At 39.9% G+C, this 21093-nt stretch overlaps 1 protein-coding gene across 2 annotated transcripts in view; it reads left to right on the top strand.

Moving 5' to 3' along the window:
• The window catches only part of in (protein inturned), a 95385-nt gene that overhangs the window by 50156 nt on the left and 24136 nt on the right, over positions 1–21093 (top strand). For both annotated transcript variants that reach the window (XM_053782880.2, XM_053782881.2), the window contains exons 12-17: positions 5920–6160; positions 6985–7038; positions 9735–9797; positions 10620–10817; positions 11379–11428; positions 13563–13664. In XM_053782880.2, the coding sequence (XP_053638855.1) occupies positions 5920–6160; positions 6985–7038; positions 9735–9797; positions 10620–10817; positions 11379–11428; positions 13563–13664 (708 nt within the window). The remainder of the gene's footprint in view (positions 1–5919; positions 6161–6984; positions 7039–9734; positions 9798–10619; positions 10818–11378; positions 11429–13562; positions 13665–21093) is intronic.

Raw genomic sequence — 21093 nt, 5'->3', positions numbered from 1 at the left:
GGGTTCCAGACTGGTGCTGCATACTCCAGTATGGGCCTAACATACACAGTGTACAGTGTCTTGAACGATTCCTTATTAAGGTATCGGAACACTATTCTCAGGTTTGCCAGGCGCCCGTATGCTGCAGCAGTTATTTAGTTGATGTGTGCCTCCGGTGATGTGCTCGGTGTTATGGTCACCCCAAGGTCTTTCTCCCTGAGTGAGGTCTGTAGTCTTTGTCCACCTAGCCTATACTCTGTCTGCAGTCTTCTTTGCCCCTCCCCAATCTTCATGACTTTGCATTTGGCTGGATTGAATTCGAGAAGCCAGTTACTGGACCACATGTCCAGCCTGTCCAGGTCTCTTTGCAGTCCTGCCTCATCCTCGTCCGATTTAATTCTTCTCATCAACTTCACATCATCTGCGAACAGGGACACTTCAGAGTCTATTAATTCCATCATGTCGTTCACATATATCAAAAATAGCTCTGGTCCTAGAACTGAACACTGTGGGACCCCGCTCGTAACAGGCGTCCACTGTGATACCTCTTCACGTACCATGACTCGTTGCTGCCTCCCTGTCAGGTATTCCCTTATCCATTGCAGTGCCCTCCCTTTTACATGCACCTGATCCCCCAGCTTCTGCACTAATCTCTTGTGGGGAACTGTGTCAAAGGCCTTCCTGCAGTCTAGGAAAACGCAATCTACCCACCCCTCTCTCTCGTGTCTTACTTCTGTTACCTTGTCATAAAACTCCAGGAGGTTTGTGATACAGGATTTGCCTTCCATGAACCCATGCTGGTTTTCATTTATAATCTTGTTCCTTTCCAGGTGTTCGACCACTCTCCTCCTGATAATCTTCTCCATGACTTTGCACACAATACATGTCAGAGACACAGGTCTGTAGTTTAGTGCCTCGTTTCTGTTTCCTTTCTTAAATATGGGGACTACATTAGCTGTCTTCCATTTCTCAGGTAGTTGCCCAGTTTCAAGGGATGTGTTGAAGATTGTGGTTAGAGGCACGCACAGCATCTCTGCTCCTTCTCTAAGGACCCATGGGGAGATGTTGTCCGGTCCCATTGCCTTTGAGGTGTCAAGGTCACTTAAGAGCTTTTTCACCTCCTCCTCAGTTGTTCGTATGTCATCCAACACTTGTTGGTATATTCGCTCTTGATGTTCCCTTCTGTGCTGTCTTCCCACAGCCCTTCCTGTCTCTACTGTAAAAACTTCCTTAAATCTCCTGTTCAGCTCCTCACATACCTCCTGATCATTTCTTGTGAGTTCTCCACCTTCTGTCCTTAATCTGATCACCTGGTCTTTGACTGTTGTCTTCCTCCTGATGTGGCTATACAACAGTTTCGGGTCAGTCTTGATTCTCGATGCTATGTCATTTTCATACTGTCGCTGGGCCTCCCTCCTTACCTGTGCATACTCATTCCTGGCTCTGTGACTGATCTCCCTATTTTCGTGTGTTCTCTGCCTTCTGTACTTTTTCCGTTCTTTATTGCACTTTGTTTTTGCCTCCTTACACCGTCGGGTAAACCAGGGGCTCGTTCCGGTATTCCCGTTGTTACTGTTGCCCTTGGGAATAAACTTTTCCACTGCCTCCTTACATTTTGTTGTTACATATTCCATCATTTCACTTACTGGCTTTCCTGCCAGTTCTCTGTCCCACTGGACCTCCTGCAGGAAGTTCTTCAACCCTATGTAGTCCCCTCTTTTATAGTCAGGCTTTTCCCATTCAACTCCTGTTATTCTCTCCACTTGCAGCTCTACTATGTATTCAAAGCACAGAACCACGTGGTCGCTAGCTCCTAGGGGACTCTCATACTTGATGTCCTCAATGTCTGAGCTGCCCAGGGTGAACACAAGGTCCAATCTTGCTGGTTCATCCTCCCCCCTCACTCTGGTAGTGTCCTTAACATGTTGGTGCATGAGGTTTTCCAGCACCACGTCCAACATCCTGGCTCTCCATGTTTCGGGACCCCCATGTGGCTCCAGGTTTTCCCAGTCGATCTCCCTGTGGTTGAAATCCCCCATAACCAGCAACTTTGCTCTATTGGAATGAGCTCTTCTTGCCACCTCAGCAAATGTGTCCACCATTGCTCTGTTGCTCTCTTCATATTCCTCTCTTGGCCTCCTGCAGTTCTGTGGTGGATTATACATCACTGCAATGACCACTTTGTGTTCCCCAGACTGAATTGTACCTGCTATGTAGTCTCTTTCTCCCGTCTCATCTATGCCTTCCATTTTCTCGAATTTCCATCTGTTTTTTACAAGCAGAGCAACCCCACCTCCCCCCCTGCCCCTTCTATCTTTCCTCATGATCTGGTATCCTGGTGGGAAGAATGCATCTGTTATTGTCTCCGTGAGTTTTGTTTCTGTAACTGCTATGATGTCTGGGGACTTCTCATTGATTCTTTCTTGCCATTCCTCATGTTTATTCGTTAATCCATCTGCATTTGTGTACCAAACCTTCAACTTCTGTTCTAATACTGTAACTGTGGTGCGGGGGGTGGAAACAGAGGGATCGGTGTGTGATGGTTGGTTTGGATTGTTCAGTTGCCTTTGGGGTGTCGTGGCTGGAGTCCTTCTGCAGGTGTTTCTGGGGAGTGTGCTTGTCCTTCCATTTGATCCTGGATTATTCTGCTGTGTGTGTGTGTGTGTGTGTGTGTGTGTGTGTGTGTGTGTGTGTGTGTGGACTTCTAAATGTGCTGAATCACAGTGTGGTAGCTGTCAAAATGACATATTATACCATCACACCCATGGGGTCCCATGCCTTCTTCCCCACCATCCTTCCTACCTACCTACCTTTCTCTCTTTCTTTATTGCCCTTTCTTTCTTTTATTATTCTCTTTCTTTTATTATTTCTCTTTCTTTTTCTTTCTCTTTCTTTCTTCTGGTATCCTGGGCATTTCTTTCAGTCATAAACTCCTCAAAACCATGAAATTCATCTTCACCGACACTTACATCTGTGTTAGACCTATCACTTGGGAAGAGAAGAGGCCCAGATTCAAAGGGGAGTCAGATATTTCTTACCGCTAGGCATGCTGAACAAGGACTACTGAAATGGCATTCCCACAGTGCACCACTGGCTCCCCGATTTTTTTTTATACTGCTCACACTGACCATGGAGACCCATTCTCTCACATGTGGGCCTACTAGCTTTCTCCTGCTTGATTTGAAGCCGCTAGAATTTTGGCATATTAATACGTCAAAAACATTGGCTCGTAAGATGTATATATACGACCAAAACAGTCAAAAGGTTAAAGTACAGGCATACCTTGCTAATACTACAGGGTAGGTTCCAGACCACCGTCATAAGGTGAATGTCACTTTACAGTGAATCACGGCCTTTTTTTCACTGCTAGTGCATATAGAAGCCTAAGAACATATTCAAACTATCATTAAGGGAGCAATAGCACTAGGCCTAAGAAACGATGCAAAAGTAAAAATAATAAATAAAAATGCTATAGTACTATATTGCTAACCTTAAAATGGCACTGATTAGCTTGTGTGTGCATCACTGCCAAAAATAATAAGCACTAATATAATTGAAGAGCACCTTATTAATGAAACACTCTAAAGCGAGCACCATATTAACGAGGCATGCCTGTACTTGAGTAACAGGTAATGAGTTTCCTGTCTTGGTATCACAGTCCTTAGTATATCCATCTCTGTTTTACAACTGCTTCTACTGTGATTTGGATTACAGGTGGTAGGATTCCTAAGTACTGTAGATTATTAGAACCTGTACATAGAATGGTGTACCATACTACATTTTAAAATCTGAAAAAGTACTTTTTTGTGAAGGATCCTAGGAATCACAGAGATGACTGGCTTCCCATATGAATTGTTTCAGTGTTGGTTATTCGGCTGTCTCCAGCTGGCTTCTGTTTGGCTAAATCTGGTTGTAAAAAATAGGTTTTACAAAAAGAGAAAAATGAGATGGAAGAAGGCATACTGAGCTAAAAGTGGCAGATTATAAACTAAGAATATATATCCTAAGTAGCTCATTAAACAATTTGCATAGTTTTTCTTAATTCAAACTGTAGTATTCTGAGCCATACAGTAATACTTCCATTCCCATTGGGCATGCTGCACAAGATTTTTGGGAAGTAGTGATATTTTTTTAACGCATTCCACTGCACATAATAACAAGTCTCGAGTCTCACAGTTGAGAATTGTAAATCCACCAGAGAACCTTTTGCTACTTCTTGGAAAGGGTGTGCAGTAAAATATTTTAAATACTGAATTAAGTTTAGCACCTATTTGACTGCATGGTGGTTTAACCTATGGGGAGTGCCTTGATGCTTGTATAGGGGTTTTTCATCCAAGGAATTGGAGCTCCATATCCCACTCCTTGGATCAAACCTGATTATCCCTATTTTCCTGGTGCTATTTGAGCCCTCTGGGTTTAGTTTTTCCGCAAGTATATAATAATGACCTGGCCAGCATAATTATGCATTGTGTAGCTCAGTGCAGTATTTGGATGCCTAGTTATTTATGTAACCAGTCTTATTTTACATGTTAAGAGGTAAATGTGTGCGAGTTATCCAGCTCAAGGATTGGTGGAAGCACGATCCTTGACTTATACCACATTTTTACAAGTTAGCAGATGGGTCTATGAAAGATGAGGTGAATCATAGAATTGATGAGGGAAAAAGAGTGAGTGGTGCACTTAGGAGTCTGTGGAGACAAAGAACTTTGTCCTTGGAGTCAAAGAGGGGAATGTATGAGAGTATAGTTTTACCAACGCTCTTATATGGGTGTGAAGCGTGGGTGATGAATGTTGCAGCGAGGAGAAGGCTGGAGGCAGTGGAGATGTCATGTCTGAGGGCAATGTGTGGTGTGAATATAATGCAGAGAATTCGTAGTTTGGAAGTTAGAAGGAGGTGCGGGATTACCAAAACTGTTGTCCAGAGGGCTGAGGAAGGGTTGTTGAGGTGGTTCGGACATGTAGAGAGAATGGAGCGAAACAGAATGACTTCAAGAGTATATCAGTCTGTAGTGGAAGGAAGGCGGGGTAGGGGTCGGCCTAGGAAAGGTTGGAGGGAGGGGGTAAAGGAGGTTTTGTGTGCGAGGGGCTTGGACTTCCAGCAGGCATGTGTGAGTGTGTTTGATAGGAGTGAATGGAGACAAATGGTTTTTAATTATTGACGTGCTGTTGGAGTGTGAGCAAAGTAACATTTATGAAGGGATTCAGGGAAACCGGCAGGCCGGACTTGAGTCCTGGAGATGGGAAGTACAGTGGACCCCCGGTTAACGATATTTTTTCACTCCAGAAGTATGATCAGGTGCCAGTACTGACCGAATTTGTTCCCATAAGAAATATTGTGAAGTAGATTAGTCCATTTCAGACCCCCAAACATACACGTACAAACGCACTTACATAAATACACTTACATAATTGGTCACATTCGGAGGTAATCGTTATGCGGGGGTCCACTGTACAGTGCCTGCACTCTGAAGGAGGGGTGTTAATGTTGCAGTTTAAAAACTGTAGTGTAAAGCACCCTTCTGGCAAGACAGTGATGGAGTGAATGATGGTGAAAGTTTTTCTTTTTCGGGCCACCCTGCCTTGGTGGGAATCGGCCATTGTGATAATAATAATAATTAAAAGTCTTGCATAGCCTTTTTATTTATTCACTGGATACAGTGCAGCCTGATTTGAATGCATTTACTGTGTTAAAACATATTTCTTATTGGCATTTTTGTGAATTAATATCTATTCTAGTTTTCAGAGGATGGATAAAGACAAATGCATTATAATGTGATCCTTTATTGACAATGTTTTGCTCACACAGTGGGCTTTATCAAGACAAACAGATCTGTTTGTGACTTGATAAAGCCCAGTTTGTCAGTAAAGGTTTGCTCTACACTACATTTGTTTCTTTATCCATCTTGTTTGTATTTTATACCATTTCTTTCCACTTTTTAGAGGAGTTGGTGATGCAAAAAACAAAGCCTACTTGGACCACCTGATGAGCCATATATTAGGAACAGTACTTGGTCAGGGCCCTAGAGAAGGAAAGGATCCTGGGCGACTTGAAAGGGAATCATCAGGAAAACCATTGGCAGCAAAACTGAACCCGTACCTGCCACTGATTCCTATCATTCCCCAGAGTTTTATTTTTGCATACCCAACGTGGCTTATTTTACAAGATGGCGGTGAAATAAAGGTAATTTTTTTCCCATAACTCCAATTAGGGCAAGCACCTGACTTTTCTTTTTTTTTAATTTTCTGCTGATTATATTGCTCTTGAACCCAATTGCTGTATTTTTTAGTACAGTTATTTTTGAAGAAATTTTTTTTGTATAAATTTGTAGCAGCCCTTTTTTTTCTTCTTTTGTTGACTAAGCTAAGCATTCCCCTTTATTGCTTTGTATACTTTTATGATCTTGAATGTGGTTATAAAGTCTATCTTCTCCTATTAGCCAACAGGAGCACTTTTAGTGTTTTAAGTTTTCCTGGATTCGTATTTGCATTCTAATTTAGGTTTAATTTTTATAATTTTTTTTCATTCAAATATCTGAAGTTTGCCTCAGTAACATACACATTTCTCACTATTTCATATATTTCATATATTTCATATGTTTCATATATTTCATATGTTTCTGATAGTACTTTAAAACAAGTTCAAGTTTAAAAACTTGAAAGAGGTTTCAAGTTTATAAACATACAGAAACTGAATGATAAACAGAGAGATACAGACCATTTATCTGTTACTTGACTAGTCTCATATTTTGGGAAAGGGGTTGAAAACTGTTTGGTGACACCTGAAAAGTCTTAGGTCTGCAGGATTGCTTGTGAGTTTTTATTTTATTTTATTGCAGATGGAATATTTAAAGTTTGTGGAGCTTGTTAAATGTCCTAGATTGTAGTGTTTGTAATTGTACATTTAATCAAGACTATTTAAAAAATAAAATATTAGACAATACCCTACTGAATAAATTTAAAATAAATATCATGATTAATTTTTAAAGGTAAAACAAATATCCACAGCTTCAAATTGACAACTGCCTTAGTGAGCTGGAATCTGGGGACTTCGGTGATGATGTAAGTATTATTGCACTTTCAGTAATTTTGTAGAAATCAGTTGTAATACTCAAAGTAAAAAATGCTACATGTATATCATTATGGCTGCTAGAGCTTGAGTTATCAAAGTAAATTTATTGACCAGCTTAAAAACACTTAGTGGTCTAAATAGTTCAACATTTGCATGAATCAATTCAGTTTCAAAACAGTATGTTGTCTGTCTCAGTGTGGCAGATATTGTGTGCATTCCCACCTGTAATGTAAATACTCTCCATGACTGACTAAGATTTGCTCCACGAATTTGCCGTCTTGTCACATATCTTTCTGTTGATGTCCTTACCTTAAAATGCCTTCACCTCTCCCTCTGTACCATCACTTGCACCTCTGCTATATACATATGATCCTTATATATGATCCTCATGGATTTAGCACTTTCTATGGGCATAATGTATAATCTCAGACATTAACAAGAATTTGGCAGTTTTGACAAATGCCTAGGTTGTAACACCAGCGAGGAAATAGTTTATGGGTAAAACTATCAAGCATATGTAACAGATTTTATTACACTTGAATTTGTAGGCTAAGAGCTATTATCCTACCTCAGCACATTTCAGACCCTAACCCTATCCTGTGTATATTGTACTACCACCTACTACCCAAGTACCTATTTATTGCTCTGTGTACAGGGGTAACGGGTATATTAAAATGTGCATATTGCAACCCATCCCAGGACTGAGCCTGAGTCCTTGTTGTGAGCCAAATGAGCTATCACTGTGCTACAAGCCACATACAGTGGAACCCTGGTACTCGAACAGCTCCGTACTCGAACATTTTGGTATTTGAACACTTTGTTCAGTGAACAAATCGCTCAATAGTCAACTGTTTGCTCAGCACTTGACCAAACACTCACAACCTGCCAAAACTTCGCTCTAAACTATTTTGTGTTTCCTTGCATTTTTTGGTGTTTTTTATATTATTTGTTTATATAAGTCACCATGGGGCCTAAGAGGGCTAGTGATAACAGTCAACCAAAAAGAAAATTGTTGGGAAAATTTTTTTCGGTACTCGGACAGATTGGCGTTCGAAGGGCCTTCTGGAATGAATTAAGTTTGAATGCCGATGTTCTACTGTATTTGATGTATATTACTCAGACTGTTGTGATTAAGTCATCCTCTAGGTCATACATGACATTTTATACCAAAAGGGCATAAATTATTAATAATCCATGATAAACACATGTTAAATGTCATGGTAGAGAAATGAAGATTCTAGTATACTGCACTCCTTATTAAGGCTGCAAGATACTACTTCCCTAGTTTGATTCTAATTCACCACATGGAGAGTATGCCTCATGTGGGGAAAAGGTCTTTATTCTTAATTTGTTATATAGATAATAGAGTGCTTCTGCTATTTCAGTGACCCACTAGAGAGAGAGAGAGATTTTCCCATTTGACCTATTTTTAGTCTTGGTATGAAGATTATTGACTTTAAACTTAGGCCTACTTAGACATGCATACCTGTAGGCTTTAGACAGGGATGCATGATTTTTTTTTTTTAACATACTGACCATCTCCCACCAAGGCAAGGTGACCTGAAATAGAAGAAACCTTTCACCATCACTGTCTTTAATGAGGAATGCTGATACTACAGTTTTGATACCCCTCCAAACTTCAATATTTCCACCCCTCCTTCAGAGCCCAGGAACTGTACTACCCACCTCCAGAATTCAAGTGCAGCTAACCAGTTTTCTTGAATCCCTTCATAAATGTTACCTTGCTCACATTCCAACACCATGTTAGGTCATAAAAACCACTTGCCTCCACTCACCCTTTTCTAATATGCTTACACACGCATGTTGGATGTCCAAGCCCCTTAGGCACAAAACCTCCTTTACCCCCTCCCTCCAACTTTTCTTAGGATGACCCCTCTACCCTGCCTTCCCTCCGCTACAGAGTTATGCACTCTCTGAATCATCAAATTTTCTCCATCCTCTCTAAATGTTCAAACCACCTCTACAACTCTTCAGCCCTACAGATTCTCTGGATAATATTTACATTATATTATTCACCATGGTTGTTTAGCATATTTTTAGATAGGGTTGTAAAAGAAGTGAATGTTAGGTTGTTGGGGAGAGGTGTGGGATTCAAAGACAAAGGATCTAATACTAAGTTTCAGTTGTCACAGTTGCTTTTTGCCAATAACATGGTGTTTTTTGGAAATTCTTTAGAGAAGCAACAAAGGTTGGTAGACAAATTTGGGAGGGTATGTAAAAGAAGATTAAAAGTGAACATAGGAGAGAGCACAGTGATGAGATTTTGTATGCAAGGGGCTTGGACATTCAACAGTCATGTGTGAGTGTGTTAGATAGGAGTGAGTGGAGCAAGTGGTTTTTATGATTTGATGTGCTGTTTCAGTGTGAACAAGGTAACTTTCATGAAGGGATTCAGGAAAACTGGTTATCCAGACTTGAGTTCTGGAGGTGGGAAGTACAGTGCTTGTGCTCTGAAGGGTGGAAATATTGCATTTTGGAGGAGCAATGAGCTGTAAAGTCGGGACGCCTATGGCAAGATGGTGATGGTGAGCGTTTCTTGTTTTTTGGGTCTCCCTGCCTCTGTGGGAGATGGCAGATGCATCATATTTCGATTATATGTAAATATTTAACTCTATAATCATAGTTATCAAAATTTCTGTGGTAAAAATGAGTGCTTCAATTTCAGGATTCTGATTATGAGGAATCACTGTCCCTATACAGTATATTGGGTTGCTGCTTATTCTATAAGGTAAGATATAGCGTTTAAACCTTACATTCAAGTGTAGGAAGAAACTAATACAACTTGATTATTTAATCAGCTCTACAAGATTCATTCACAGATCCTTTCTGTTTGGAGAATAAGACTTTTTTACAGTGATCATATTCTTGGTTGTAAATTTGCATTGGTGGAATAATGTGTAGTGTAATTACTTGTTCATAGCTATAAGAGCAGTGCTCTTATAGCTATGAACATCTTCATTAATTAATTCATAATGTAATTTCTTTAATTTCCAAGACAAAGTACCAATGCTGTTAATGCAAAAGTGTTGTGAGTCAGAATGGCTAGGTTGGGGCTTAACTGTACTCTGATATATTCTCTTCCTTGGATCAGACTTGATTACTTCCCATTCTCCAGGTGCTTTATGATTCATATGGTTTCAATACTTCCTCATAAATATAATAATAATGGTTGAAGAATCTTTGGGAAAAAAAAGATTGTCAACAAATGCAGAATACAAAATATATGTCAATATAATAGTGCCAACACTTTAACTGGGTATGAAACATGGTCTTTGAAAGCTGCATGAGGAGCAGTCTGGAGGAAGTGGAAATGTTTGGTCAGTGATCAGTAGGATGTAACTTGTGCATAGTACACTATAAGGAATTCATATAAGAGAAGATATTTTTTAATTTCAGCATGATACAGTGTTTGTACAGAAATGGGTGAAAGTAATAGTATAAGAAGTATAAACCACAGAACTGAAGAGAGGAGTGCAATAATATTGTTTTAAATTTTTTTGTTTCTTTAGCATATGCTGTGCTGCAGTTAAACATTTTTCACATTCATTAGGGCCATCTTGTAGCATCTCATTTGTCATCTGAGGATCTGAGACATGTTTGGCTCTTTACTTGTCACCATGGCCTTCAGTCTCTCACCACCCATGAGTCGGTCAGTCAGCTGGTGGCCTGGCGGTCAGTGTACCCACCAGGAGAGATGAGCACTGCCAGGGACGACAGGATTAAACATTACCTCCTCGTAGTTGCAATGGTAAGCTATGTTATTGAGTGTTAAGCTGATAAGAAATTATATAATAAATTGAAAAGTATACCTTATTTTTTGGTTTGCTTTGTTTTGTTATATATATTTTAATGCCTCAAGAATAATTTTAATTGCATTTGATATGGCCAGATTTGTAAGCTTTGTAATTTGTGTTTCAATTATCCACTGTTTTTGGTACAGGCAGTGCCCCTGTCTTTGGTGCTAGGCACATAATCTTTAAATTGAAAATTAACCATAGGATTTTCTTCATTAGCATTCTTTTTTAATTTGTGCAAGCACACCTTCAGTTTAGGTACTTCTGTATAAATTAATCTTTCAGGCTTCACCAAATAGAGTAAGTTCATTAATGTACATGTAAATATGTTCCTAGACTTTCTTTCTACTTGCCATAAACCCATTAGCTAGGCTGTGACAGTGGTTTTGATTCCTTGTTTCTAAACAAATAAATGGGTGTGTTCTAGTTTTATTCACAGAGTATTTATTTTATGTTATGTGATATGTAATCTTCCATCATAACATGAGCGAGACAAAATTTTCTACTCGTTACAGAACCACTGCATCCTTGGTCTGCTTCTTGAAGCTGGAGGAGTAACCGAATTGTACGTAAATGAAAGCAGAAGTTTTTTTGTGTGTGGGTTTTGATGAACCCCTTGGATCACAACTTGTCTGTTATTGCCTACTAAACCACCAGTTTAAAGACCTTATTACTTTTAGCTCAATAGGGTCTTTTCTTCATTTTCTGTAGAATGCTTGTTTTCTGTAATAGTTCTGGGGACTGTCCCTATACCATCAGCCCATTTTCAGTCTGTGTCATTGGTCAAGTATACCTGTTATTCATTATAGATACTCTCTAAACAAGATTATGCACTAACCCTATGTTAGTGTTTATATTAGGTCCAGTGGTTCCTGAAAATAATGGCATACTGCTGGGAATAGTGAAGCAAAGACATTTTTGCACAATGTGCTTTTTATCAGAGTAGTGTTTTACTCTGTTAGAACTACATCAGGTCATGTTGGGGAGACAAAATGCATACTGTACATGTATATATGTATGATCTTGGTGTAGCAGTAGAAGCAGGTGAGAGCAATGTAGATGTGGGGTGAAATCATTGGAGTATGATGACTTGTGGGTCTGTGGAACTATGCAGTATGTATGTTCATTGGTTGATAATGTTGAAATGCTGCTTGTACATTGCTGTATGTACGTTGGTTGATAATGTTAAAATGCTGATATCTGCATTGAATGTTTTGCCTCAACTCTGTTGCTAAAACTGTTACTGTATTATATGTGTTTGTGGATTGGCTAAGCTACAAGGGCTTTAGGTTTGTTCATTGGTGTTATGTATTTTATTATAAGCAACTTCTAGACATTTGGTTCTGCCCCTTTCTTTGATGGCAAATTTGGCATCTTGCCCTTCCATAAGGTGTGAATATTTATCTTGATAAACTATGCATCTGTTGTTAGAATTGTAAGCTCTCAGAGATAGTTCCGGAAATTTTACATAGGAGGAGCTTAGGGGTGACAATTTGGTTGGAAGAGGGGAGGCAGCAGCAGCTTTGTTGTTTGATTGTTGTTGGTGGTGTTTATTTGATTGTTATTGGTGGTGTTGTAGGTAGTAGGTTGGTAGACAGCAACCGCCCAGGGAGGTACTACCGTCCTGCCAAGTGAGTGTAAAACGAAAGCCTGTAATCGTTTTACATGATGGTAGGATTGCTGGTGTCTTTTGTCTGTCTCATAAATATGCAAGATTACAGGTAAGTCTTGCTACTTCTACTTACACTTAGGTCACACTACACATACATGTACAAGCATATATATACACACCCCTCTGGGTTTTCTTCTATTTTCTTTCTAATTCTTGTTCTTGTTTATTTCCTCTTATCTCCTTGGGGAAGTGGAACAGAATTCTTCCTCTGTAAGCCATGCGTGTCGTAAGAGGCGACTAAAATGCCGGGAGCAAGGGGCTAGTAACCCCTTCTCCTGTATATATTACTAAATTTAAAAGGAGAAACTTCAGTTTTTTCTTTTGGGCCACCCCACCTCAGTGGGATACGGCTGGTACGTTGAAAGAAGAAGAATTGGTGGTGTTTATTTGAAGGCTTTGGTGCCACCCGTGAGTCCTGCAAGCATTTTGGTGTTCTTGAATTCAGATGTTTAGGTTGCATGAAATCTCACCAATGTACTGTTTATCATAACTACCACTGGCAGTTGTGTATACTCCAGCATTAATGGTTTCCTGGCTGTTGTGCTTTTGTTGGTGACATCTCTAGTAGTTTTGGAGGTGATGACTTGGACATTCCTTTTACTGGAATGACAGCTCTATAAAGCGTGATGACATATATGTCATCCTTTGGGTCACACTACTTTTATGGGAAATGGTCAATGTTATAAAAAACACAATCAGAGGAAATTTGAATACTCATGTTTAATACATAATATGTACTTGTAACAGTGTGTGCATGTGTGTTTTATAATTAATAATTCTTTTGATATTCAAAATTTAATGGGGAGTTTCAATTGATGTTGGTTATTGTGGCTTTGTATGATAGTATTTGTGTTGAAGTTTAATTCATGTTCATAGCTTTTCTTGTTTGTTAATTTTATCTTTATTTTTACTGTGAATCATGTTTAAAATTTATATTTTTTTAGTATGAGCACTGAGTAACCAACATGGCCAAAGTGCTCTGTAAACATCATGACTATTACTGCTATACTACTACTACTTGTAACAGTGTAGATGAAGGAGCTGGTCCAGATCCATTTCTTGTGGACCAGGCTGAGGCTTCTCTGTATCAACTTCATGCACTCCACGTTAACACAGTGTGTGAGGAGAGGTTAGTCCTAATGCCTTTTAAGTAACTTTTGCTGAATTAATAAATTATTTACCCATTCTTATTATATTTTCTTTAACTTGTGTACAGTATATACACTGAGATATGTATCTGTGTATATACACTGTGAGATGTGTCTCCCTGCATATACACAGAGCTGTATGTCTCTCAATATATGTATGTATGTGTGGGCTAGTAACCCCTTTTCCTGTAAAGATTACTAAAAAGAATAAGAAGAAGAAAATTGTCAAAGTGGGAAGTCTGAATGTGCGTGGATGTTGTGCAGATGATAAGAAAGAGATGATTGTGGATGTTATGAATGAGAAGAAGCTGGATGTCCTGGCTTTAAGTGAAACAAAGCTGAAGGGGGTGGGAGAGTTTCAGTGGAGAGGAATAAATGGGATTAGGTCAGGGGTTTCAAATAGAGTTAGAGCTAAAGAAGGAGTAGCAATAATGTTGAAGGATAAGCTATGGCAGGAAAAGAGGGACTATAAATGTATTAATTCAAGGATTATGTGGAGTAAAATAAAGATTGGATGTGAAAAGTGGGTTATAATAAGCGTGTATGCACCTGGAGAAGAGAGAAGTGTAGAGGAGAGAGAGAGATTTTGGGAAATGTTGAGTGAATGCGTGGGGAGTTTTGAATCAAGTGTGAGAGTAATGGTGGTTGGGGATTTTAATGCTAAAGTGGGTAAAAATGTTATGGAGGGAGTAGTAGGTAAATTTGGGGTGCCAGGGGTAAATGTAAATGGGGAGCCTTTAATTGAGCTATGTGTAGAAAGAAATTTGGTAATAAGTAATACATATTTTATGAAAAAGAGGATAAATAAATATACAAGGTATGATGTAGCACGTAATGAAAGTAGTTTATTAGATTATGTATTGGTGGATAAAAGGTTGATGGGTAGGCTCCAGGATGTACATGTTTATAGAGGGGCAACTGATATATCGGATCATTATTTAGTTGTAGCTACAGTTAGAGTAAGAGGTAGATGGGAAAAGAGGAAGGTGGCAACAACAAGTAAGAGGGAAGTGAAAGTGTATAAACTAAGGGAGGAGGAAGTTCGGGTGAGATATAAGCGACTATTGGCAGAAAGGTGGGCTAGTGCAAAGATGAGTAGTGGGGGGGTTGAAGAGGGTTGGAATAGTTTTAAAAATGCAGTATTAGAATGTGGGGCAGAAGTTTGTGGTTATAGGAGGGTGGGGGCAGGAGGAAAGAGGAGTGATTGGTGGAATGATGAAGTAAAGGGTGTGATAAAAGAGAAAAAGGTAGCTTATGAGAGGTTTTTACAAAGCAGAAGTGTTATAAGAAGAGCAGAGTATATGGAGAGTAAAAGAAAGGTAAAGAGAGTGGTGAGAGAGTGCAAAAGGAGAGCAGATGATAGAGTGGGAGAGGCACTGTCAAGAAATTTTAATGAAAATAAGAAAAAATTTTGGAGTGAGTTAAACAAGTTAAGAAAGCCTAGGGAAAATATGGATTTGTCAGTTAAAAACAGAGTAGGGGAGTTAGTAGATGGGGAGATGGAGGTATTGGGTAGATGGCGAGAATATTTTGAGGAACTTTTAAATGTTAAGGAAGAAACAGAGGCAGTAATTTCATGCACTGGTCAGGGAGGTATACCATCTTTTAGGAGTGAAGAAGAGCAGAATGTAAGTGTGGGGGAGGTACGTGAGGCATTACGTAAAATGAAAGGGGGTAAAGCAGCTGGAACTGATGGGATCATGACAGAAATGTTAAAAGCAGGGGGGGATATAGTGTTGGAGTGGTTGGTACTTTTGTTTAATAAATGTATGAAAGAGGGGAAGGTACCTAGGGATTGGCAGAGAGCATGTATAGTCCCTTTATATAAAGGGAAAGGGGACAAAAGAGACTGTAAAAATTATAGAGGAATAAGCTTACTGAGTATACCAGGAAAAGTGTACGGTAGGGTTATAATTGAAAGAATTAGAGGTAAGACAGAATGTAGGATTGCGGATGAGCAAGGAGGTTTTAGAGTGGGTAGGGGATGTGTAGATCAGGTGTTTACATTGAAGCATATATGTGAACAGTATTTAGATAAAGATAGGGAAGTTTTTATTGCATTTATGGATTTAGAAAAGGCATATGATAGAGTGGATAGAGGAGCAATGTGGCAGATGTTGCAAGTATATGGAATAGGTGGTAAGTTATTAAATGCTGTAAAGAGTTTTTATGAGGATAGTGAGGCTCAGGTTAGGGTGTGTAGAAGAGAGGGAGACTACTTCCCGGTAAAAGTAGGTCTTAGACAGGGATGTGTAATGTCACCATGGTTGTTTAATATATTTATAGATGGGGTTGTAAAGGAAGTAAATGCTAGGGTGTTTGGGAGAGGGGTGGGATTAAATTATGGGGAATCAAATTCAAAATGGGAATTGACACAGTTACTTTTTGCTGATGATACTGTGCTTATGGGAGATTCTAAAGAAAAATTGCAAAGGTTAGTGGATGAGTTTGGGAATGTGTGTAAAGGTAGAAAGTTGAAAGTGAACATAGAAAAGAGTAAGGTGATGAGGGTGTCAAATGATTTAGATAAAGAAAAATTGGATATCAAATTGGGGAGGAGGAGTATGGAAGAAGTGAATGTTTTCAGATACTTGGGAGTTGACGTGTCGGCGGATGGATTTATGAAGGATGAGGTTAATCATAGAATTGATGAGGGAAAAAAGGTGAGTGGTGCGTTGAGGTATATGTGGAGTCAAAAAACGTTATCTATGGAGGCAAAGAAGGGAATGTATGAAAGTATAGTAGTACCAACACTCTTATATGGGTGTGAAGCTTGGGTGGTAAATGCAGCAGCGAGGAGACGGTTGGAGGCAGCGGAGATGTCTTGTTTAAGGGCAATGTGTGGTGTAAATATTATGCAGAAAATTCGGAGTGTGGAAATTAGGAGAAGGTGTGGAGTTAATAAAAGTATTAGTCAGAGGGCAGAAGAGGGGTTGTTGAGGTGGTTTGGTCATTTAGAGAGAATGGATCACAGTAGAATGACATGGAAAGCATATAAATCTATAGGGGAAGGAAGGCGGGGTAGGGGTCGTCCTCGAAAGGGTTGGAGAGAGGGGGTAAAGGAGGTTTTGTGGGTAAGGGGCTTGGACTTCCAGCAAGCGTGCGTGAGCGTGTTAGATAGGAGTGAATGGAGACGAATGGTACTTGGGACCTGACGATCTGTTGGAGTGTGAGCAGGGTAATATTTAGTGAAGGGATTCAGGGAAACCGGTTATTTTCATATAGTCGGACTTGAGTCCTGGAAATGGGAAGTACAATGCCTGCACTTTAAAGGAGGGGTTTGGGATATTGGCAGTTTGGAGGGATATGTTGTGTATCTTTATATGTTTATGCTTCTAGACTGTTGTATTCTGAGCACCTCTGCAAAAACAGTGATAATGTGCGAGTGTGGTGAAAGTGTTGAATGATGATGAAAGTATTTTCTTTTTGGGGATTTTCTTTCTTTTTTGGGTCACCCTGCCTCGGTGGGAGACGGCCGACTTGTTGAAAAAAAAAAAAAAAAAAAAAAAATGTGTGTGTATGTGTGTGTGTGTGTGTGTGTGTGTGTGTGTGTGTGTGTGTGTGTGTGTGTGTGTGTGTGTGTACTCACCTAGTTGAGGTTGCAGGGGTCAAGTCCAAGCTCCTGGCCCCGCCTCTTCACTGGTTGCTACTATTTCACTCTCCCTGAATCGTGAGCTTTATCATAACTCTGCTTTATCTTGTGTGTGTGTGTGTGTGTGTGTGTGTGTGTGTGTGTGTGTGTGTGTGTGTGTGTGTGTGTGTGTGTATGTGTGTATGTATGTATGCAAAACAACCACTGTGAAAGAATAGAGAAATTCCAAGCGCTTTCGTGACTACTCACATTGTTCCTTGATAAAGTGAGTAGTCACGAAAGTGCTTGGATTTCTCTATTCTTTCACAGTGGTTGTTTTACATATTCTGAAATCACCTGTTTACTGTTATCTTATTGCATATATATATACATTTTTTTTTTTCAACAAACCAGCCGTATCCCACCGAGGCAGGGTGGCCCAACAAGAAAAACAAAAGTTTCTCTTTTTAAATTTAGTAATTTATACAGAAGGGGATACTAGCCCCTTGCTCCCAGCATTTTAGTCGCCTCTTACAACACGCATGGCTTACGGAGGAAAAATTCTGTTCCACTTTCCCATGGAGATAAGAGGAAATAAACAAGAACAAGAACTAGAAAGAAAATAGCAGAAAACCCAGAGGGGTGTGTGTATATATATGCTTGTACATGTATGTGTAGTGTGACCTAAGTGTAAGTAGAAGTAGCAAGACGTACCTGAAATCTTGCATGTTTATGAGACAATAAAAAGGACACCAGCAATCCTACCATCATGTAAAACAATTACAGGCTTTCGTTTTACACTCACTTGGCAGGATGGTAGCACCTCCCTGGGTGGTTGCTGTTTACCAACCTACTACCTGTAAGATATATATACAGTGGACCCCCGCATAACGATATTATTTCAATCCAGAAGTCTGTTTGGGTGCCGTTATAGACCGAATTTGTTCCCATAAGAAATATTGTGAATTAGATTAGTCCGTTTCAGACCCCCAAAAATACACCTACAAAAGCACTTACAAAAATACACTTACATAATTGGTCGAGTTGGGAGCTGATCGTTATGCGGGGGTCCACTGTATATATATATCTTCTTTCTTTCAACACACCGGCCATATCCCACCGAGGCGGGGTGGCCCAAAAGGAAAAACAAAAGTTTCTCCTTTCAAATTTAGTAATATATACAGGAGAAGAGGTTAGTAGCCCCTCGCTCCCGGCATCCTAGTTGCATCCTACAACACGCATGGCTTACGGAGGAAGAATTCTGTTCCACTTCCCCATGGAGATAAGAGGAAATAAACAAGAACAAGAACTAGAAACAAAATAGCAGAAAACCCAGAGGGGTGTGTGTACATATATGCTTGTACATGTATGTGTAGTGTGACCTAAGTGTAAGTAGAAGTAGCAAGACATACCTGAAATCTTGCATGTTCATGAGACAGAAAAAAGGACACCAGCAATCCTACCATCATATGAAACAATTACAGGCTTTCGTTTTACACTCACTTGGCAGGACAGTAGCACCTCCCTGGGTGGTTGCTGTTTACCAACCTACTACCTGTAAGATATGGTGGTTCGGACATGTAGAGAGAATGGAGCGAAACAGAATGACTTCAAGAGTGTATCAGTCTGTAGTGAAAGGAAGGCGGGGTAGGGGTCGGCCTAGGAAAGGTTGGAGGGAGGGGGTAAAGGAGGTTTTGTGTGCGAGGGGCTTTGACTTCCAGCAGGCGTGCGTGAGCGTGTTTGATAGGAGTGAATGGAGACGAATGGTTTTTAATACTTGACGTGCTGTTGGAGTGTGAGCAAGGTAACATTTATGAAGGGGTTCAGGGAAACCGGCAGGCCGGACTTGAGTCCTGGAGGTGGGAAGTACAGTGCCTGCACTCTGAAGGAGGGGTGTTAATGTTGCAGTTTAAAAACTGTAGTGTATAGCACCCTTCTGGCAAGACAGTGATGGAGTGAATGATGGTGAAAGTTTTTCTTTTTCGGGCCACCCTGCCTTGGTGGGAATCGGCCAGTGTGATAATAAATATATATATATATATATATATATATATATATATATATATATATATATATATATATATATATATATATATATATATACAGTGGACCCTCACATAACGATATTAATTGGTACCCGAGAACGAATATCGTTAAGTGAGTTTTTTAACGTTATCCGAGGGAAAATGTTAGCATTAAAAGTATTGTTATGCGAATTTAACGTTATGTGATGCCAACGTTATGCGAGGGTCCACTGTATATATATATATATATATATATATATTTTTTTTTTTTTTTTTTTTTTATTATCACACTGGCCGATTCCCACCAAGGCAGGGTGGCCCAAAAAAGAAAAACTTTCACCATCATTCACTCCATCACTGTCTTGCCAGAAGGGTGCTTTACACTACAGTTTTTAAACTGCAACATTAACACCCCTCCTTCAGAGTGCAGGCACTGTACTTCCCATCTCCAGGACTCAAGTCCGGCCTGCCGGTTTCCCTGAACCCCTTCATAAATGTTACTTTGCTCACACTCCAACAGCACGTCAAGTATTAAAAACCATTTGTCTCCATTCACTCCTATCAAACACGCTCATGCATACCTGCTGGAAGTCCAAGCCCCTCGCACACAAAACCTCCTGTACCCCCTCTCTCCAACCTTTCCTAGGCCGACCCCTACCCCGCCTTCCTTCCACTACAGACTGATACACTCTTGAAGTCATTCTGTTTCGCTCCATTCTCTCTACATGTCCGAACCACCTCAACAACCCTTCCTCAGCCCTCTGGACAACAGTTTTGGTAATCCCGCACCTCCTCCTAACTTCCAAACTACGAATTCTCTGCATTATATTCACACCACACATTGCCCTCAGACATGACATCTCCACTGCCTCCAGCCTTCTCCTCGCTGCAACATTCATCACCCATGCTTCACACCCATATAAGAGCGTTGGTAAAACTATACTCTCATACATTCCCCTCTTTGCCTCCAAGGACAAAGTTCTTTGTCTCCACAGACTCCTAAGTGCACCACTCACTCTTTTTCCCTCATCAATTCTATGATTCACCTCATCCTTCATAGACCCATCCGCTGACACGTCCACTCCCAAATATCTGAATACATTCACCTCCTCCATACTCTCTCCCTCCAATCTGATATCCAATCTTTCATGTATAATCCCTTTATATAAAGGGAAAGGGGACAAAAGAGATTGTAAAAATTATAGAGGAATAAGTTTACTGAGTATACCAGGAAAAGTATACGGTAGGGTTATAATTGAAAGAATTAGAGGTAAGACAGAATGTAGGATTGCGGATGAGCAGGGAGGCTTCAGAGTGGGTAGGGGATGTATAGATGAAGTGTTTACATTGAAGCATATATGTGAACAGTATTTAGATAAAGGTAGGGAAGTTTTTATTGCATTTATGGATTTAGAAAAGGCATATGATAGAGTGGATAGAGGAGCAATGTGGCAGATGTTGCAAGTATATGGAATAGGTGGTAAGTTACTAAATGCTGTTAAGAGTTTTTATGAGGATAGTGAGGCTTAGGTTAGGGTGTGTAGAAGAGAGGGAGAATACTTCCCGGTAAAAGTAGGTCTTAGACAGGGATGTGTAATGTCACCATGGTTGTTTAATATATTTATAGATGGGGTTGTAAAAGAAATAAATGCTAGGGTGTTTGGGAGAGGGGTGGGATTAAATTATGGGGAATCAAATTCAAAATGGGAATTGACACAGTTACTTTTTGCTGATGATACTATGCTTATGGGAGATTCTAAAGAAAAATTGCAAAGGTTAGTGGATGAGTTTGGGAATGTGTGTAAAGGTAGAAAG

This window comes from Cherax quadricarinatus, chromosome 28, assembly GCF_038502225.1.
Source record: "Cherax quadricarinatus isolate ZL_2023a chromosome 28, ASM3850222v1, whole genome shotgun sequence".
Lineage (NCBI taxonomy): Eukaryota > Metazoa > Arthropoda > Malacostraca > Decapoda > Parastacidae > Cherax > Cherax quadricarinatus.
Note: the sequence above shows the minus strand (reverse complement) of the source record. Positions and strands in the feature narration are given on the sequence as shown.